Source organism: Microcaecilia unicolor, chromosome 3, assembly GCF_901765095.1.
Source record: "Microcaecilia unicolor chromosome 3, aMicUni1.1, whole genome shotgun sequence".
Classification (NCBI taxonomy): domain Eukaryota; kingdom Metazoa; phylum Chordata; class Amphibia; order Gymnophiona; family Siphonopidae; genus Microcaecilia; species Microcaecilia unicolor.
The window spans coordinates 215147204-215151782 of record NC_044033.1 but is presented as its reverse complement, the minus strand read 5'-3'; the positions used below and the strand labels follow the sequence as shown (position 1 = coordinate 215151782).

At 44.8% G+C, this 4579-nt stretch overlaps 1 protein-coding gene across 1 annotated transcript; it reads right to left on the bottom strand.

Annotated features, from left to right (window-relative positions):
* Window positions 1-610: 610 nt before the first annotated feature.
* LOC115466301 (carbohydrate sulfotransferase 6-like) lies at window positions 611-1845 on the bottom strand. The gene is given in 2 exon segments (XM_030197466.1): window positions 611-1656; window positions 1659-1845. Coding segments are annotated over 2 exon segments (1158 nt in total). The 5' UTR covers window positions 1837-1845; the 3' UTR covers window positions 611-676.
* Window positions 1846-4579: the final 2734 nt, after the last annotated feature.

Genomic DNA, 4579 nt, shown 5'->3' with positions numbered 1-4579 from the left:
CAGCACCCCCTACTGGCAACACTGTAGATGGAGGAGGACTGCTCAGCTTAGAGGGAACCGTGAGCCACCTCTGAGTTTCCATTATGGCAGATATATTAGTGTTTGCAAAATGTGCCACTCACACATGCAAGCTGCTGTTTTATCACCTGCACATGTGTTGCCACATACACCTGGCAGTTCCCCTGTTTTCTTACATTGATATTTTTTTCTATATTTATTATTGTAAAATGGATGCTTCTGCCACATATAACCATCACATGCGTGTGTATTCCACCAGGTACTTTAGAACTGGCTCTACGTTGGCAGACACGGTTCTAAAATTCTACTGGAAATGTAGACATCCCAACTTAGATGTATCAATTCCAATTTCCATGTTCTCTCTAAAAAGACACTCGTTATATTTAAAATAGTGAAAATTCACATATTTATTATTCGGTGCCACTTGAGAGAGCATACGCAGCCAGACAGCAAATCTGTTCCATGATACAGCCTATCAACAAAGGGTCAGTAACACATCTTGCCATGAAACAGCAGAGTCTGTCAGAAGAGCTGAGCGATCTTGCAAACATCCTGATAGGAAACAGGAGAGACTGTTTAGAAGGACAGAATGCCCCTTTCTTTAGTGCAAGATGGTGCATCACTTCAGTGGACAGGCCGTGCAGAAGGCTGAAACATCCTAATGCTCTTCCTGAAAGCTCTTTTGTGGTACCACCAACTGTAGCAAACTGTCCTTTAGCTCATCTTCGGACTGGACAGGGTGATAACCAAACACCTTCATGTTCTCCCTGCAAAGATGCTGAACTTCCTGCACCTTCTGGAAGCTCAGGTTCTCCCTCCAGTACTGGGTGGTCCTTTTGGAAAACTTGCTGATGGGCATTAAGGTTCCATCCTTTGAACCATAGTGGATGGGTTTCTCATCGACGGAAGTGATGTTATGAACCCAAGATTCCAGCCTGGAGGACATGGTGAGGCCAAACGCCTGGTACCACATTTTGAAGTAATCCAGTGGGTTCTTTGCCAGATCTTCAAAGCGAACCAGGTGGTAGTGGTTCCTAGGGAATGGGGGAGGACTCGCCCTAGCAGCATTGTAAATCCTCACCTGGGCATCACAAACTTTCTGCATCACTATGTTGACATTGGACTCTGAATTCTTGCTCCTGCTTAACATTGCGTTGCTATAATTCAGTCTTGCATACTGGCGAGAGGAGAAGATGGCTCTTGGATCCCTCACCAGATGAATGATTGTCAAGTTCAAGGACTGATCCCTGAGAAGTGGGTATAGCACCTTAAGGTCCAGGAGCCTCACGGCCTTCACCACTATATGGCTGTAGGTTCTACATGCCTCTTCTATCTTTCGGAAAGGGACTTGCATACAATCATTTATACATAACAGTCTGTCAATGATGTCACAGCGCTGGAAGGCATTGCATGCCGGCGGAGTGCAGAGAGCCCTGCTCTCCTGCCACATGAAGAGGTCAGAGATGAATTCATCCTTGTACACATAAGATGTCAGTGCTTCCATGTCACAAAGAAAGATGGACCTGAGCAGATTCCTTGCAGCTGGTTGCAGAAGGTATGGAGGTTTCGTGCTTAACAATTTCCACACATGCCAGATTGGCTCCATCAAGTAGAAGACGTCTGGGTTCTGGTTGAAAATTGACCCACAAAAGAAGATCCAGCTCGCCATGTGGAGAGGATAAGGAGCCGAGTTTTCACGGTTCTTCCCTGGGGAACCTGATCAAACACGGTGCAGTGCTGCTTTTTCCAATACAGTATCATCAGAGCAGATACCAGAACCAGGAGGCACACTCGGGAGAAGCGGACACTCGGATTCATTCCTTTTCTTGAGGCTGTGAATACAAAAATGGAGAAAGGTTGGTTACGGACAAAACTTGATATCCATCTAACTCTGGCACCTTCAGAATCTCAAGCAAGTGACAGAAAGTGTGCACGTAAAAACTCTTCACACATCCATAAGACAGTGCCTGAGATCAAGTCATCACACTGGGGCCATTAACTGACCTCACTACTAAAAAAGAATAGGGCTGGGATGTTTCTATGCATAAGCTTTTTGTTGCCTACAATTTTAATTCCCCTTGCAAATCTGCGATGTTTTGCGTGGCTGCTCTTGTTTCAGTGATCACCAGCTCATTGCAGGTGGAGGTTTGCAGAATTGTTGCATAGAGTTGCACAAACACTGTGTATGAATGGTACAAGCATGCAGGGGTGATTTGCGAGATGTTCATTTATTCATTGAATGTGATATACAGTTGGTCCAGATGGCGTCCGTGAGAGGGAGCACTGCCTGAAGGCTCCTGGAACTCAAGCCACTTTACCCAGCGTTTTGCTTTCTTTCACCCCCAATATGGTGAAAAGAAAGGGGAAACAGAAGTTAAAGCCGCTTCTAACCCCATGAGTACCTCAACACTGTGTCAGCCAACTTTAGAAGATTTTGGGCTTCAGACTCATGGAAGTCAGGTCCCTGCCCAGGTTGGATCCCCAGTACATCCGGGGGATCTTGGTGTGGAGGCGGAGACGGTGTCGCTGAGTCCGCCTAACCAGACTGCCCCTCCGAGACCGAGTGGAGCTTCGGGGCCGACGGGAGAGCTTCAATCGTGTTTTCTGAGGCTAATAGCGGCCCTGTTGGATTTCGACACCGGAGGATATGACATCACAAAGGAGGGAGAGAGATGTTGATTCCTTCCCCTCCCCTACCCTGGCGTCTCCCCCAGTGGGACTCGGAGTGAGTGTAAAGCCGGCGGTCGTTACTTTAGAGGCCCTCTGGGATGTCATTCAAACTATGAACACGTCGCTGCTTCAACTTTCCTCTTCGTTTAAAACTGAAGTACAGGATTTAAAAGTACATCAACAGACTTTGGAATCGAAGGTGCAAGCACAGGAAGATAAGAGTGAGTCTAATTTACTTGAGATAAAAAATTTACAACTAGCTGTTGGTAATATCTATATAAATAAATCCCACCTCAAACATTCTGAAGCTCACTGCAAGGCACTGAAGCACTGCACTCCTGTAGTCTTCGTAGGCTAGAGTATCAGGACCAGTCACCCTCAGTCATAGACCCGCCCTCATAGGGTTACCATATGGCTCCAGAAAAAGGAGGACGGATTGAGCCAGCCGGGTTTTACTTCCATTGCTTTCCATTGACAACAATGGAAGTAAAACCCGGCTGGCTCAATTACTTCCATTGAAAGCAATGGAAGTAAAACCCGGCTGGCTCAATCCGTCCTCCTTTTTCTGGAGCCATATGGTAACCCTACGCCCCCAGCCACGCCCCATCTGTGCATAAAACGCTACCTCAACGTTCTGAGGACAAAAGCTCCTGAAGCCAACTGCACACTCCCTCAAGGGTTCGTTAGTTCATGGTGGTGAAGCCATGAAACTCACCATGTCTGTGTTCCCCGTCCTCGCGTCAAACGTGATAACGGAGGGCGCAACACAGACGGCCATCAACACACCCGCCCCCACCCACATACATGTCACTCCCTCCATCCCTCCCACTTTGACGCCCGTCACGCCCCTAACAGCACCAGAACTAAATCTGATGCAATTTCTTGAAAATTCCTTAGAACCTATCACTGAGCGCACGACTCTTCTTGCGTCTTTCGCCTTTGAAACCGATCGCAACAACATACTAAGACTGTACTTCAGATCTATTGCAGCTCAATTTTATGGTGCAAAAATACAAGTTTTTCCAGATATTAGCAAAGTAACTCAAAAAAGGAGAAAAGAGTTTTGGGGGCTACGGCCTCGAATCCTCTCTTTAGGTGGCACTTTTAGACTTAAATTTGCATGCAGATGTCTTATCTCCTTAAACATGATTCAGTATGTATTCTTTGACCCGGATAAATTGAGGCAATTAATTATTGCCAAAGAAAGCGGTGGAGTTGTAGTTTTGAATGCGCCAGAGGGAGCTGAAAACGTTGGCAGAGACCTGGCTTCTACCCTCTCAATCTAATTTGTTTAAGAGATTATTCTCCTTAGTTACCTTATATCATTGCTTTGTATCTTGATCATAACTAGTGGACTAACATTTTTTTTCTAACTCCTTGAATATTTAAAGGAAAATGTAATTTTTCTTCTTTTTTGTGAATTTCTTATTTGCCTACATTTATGTTAAATGAATGTATTATTTTGAAAATTATAAATAAAGAATTTTAAAAAAATGTGATATACAGGTGACAAAACCAGTGCCATTGAGTGGTTTTCTGGCTAGGATATCAGGCTGGCACCCGAGGAAATCTATACCAGAAAAAAACTATATATCAGACAGGTGGATTGTCTCTGTGGCAGGAAAACCTTTGACCAATACAAAGTCAAAAGTGGAGAAAGAAAGACCTCAGTGATACACTCGAGCCACCCAAGGTTTAAGGCGTTGAGAACAGTGCACCATCACAGATCAGAAAAAAAACTCCACTCTCCATAAAGTTCATCAATTTATTTCATTCCCAAAGCAGAGTGAAAAAAACCACTTGTACAATCTACAGGTTAGAAAAAAACAAATCACAGTCACTGTAATCCCAAATAGGTGAATATTTCAGTTTATCTCACGCCGTCTTCAAA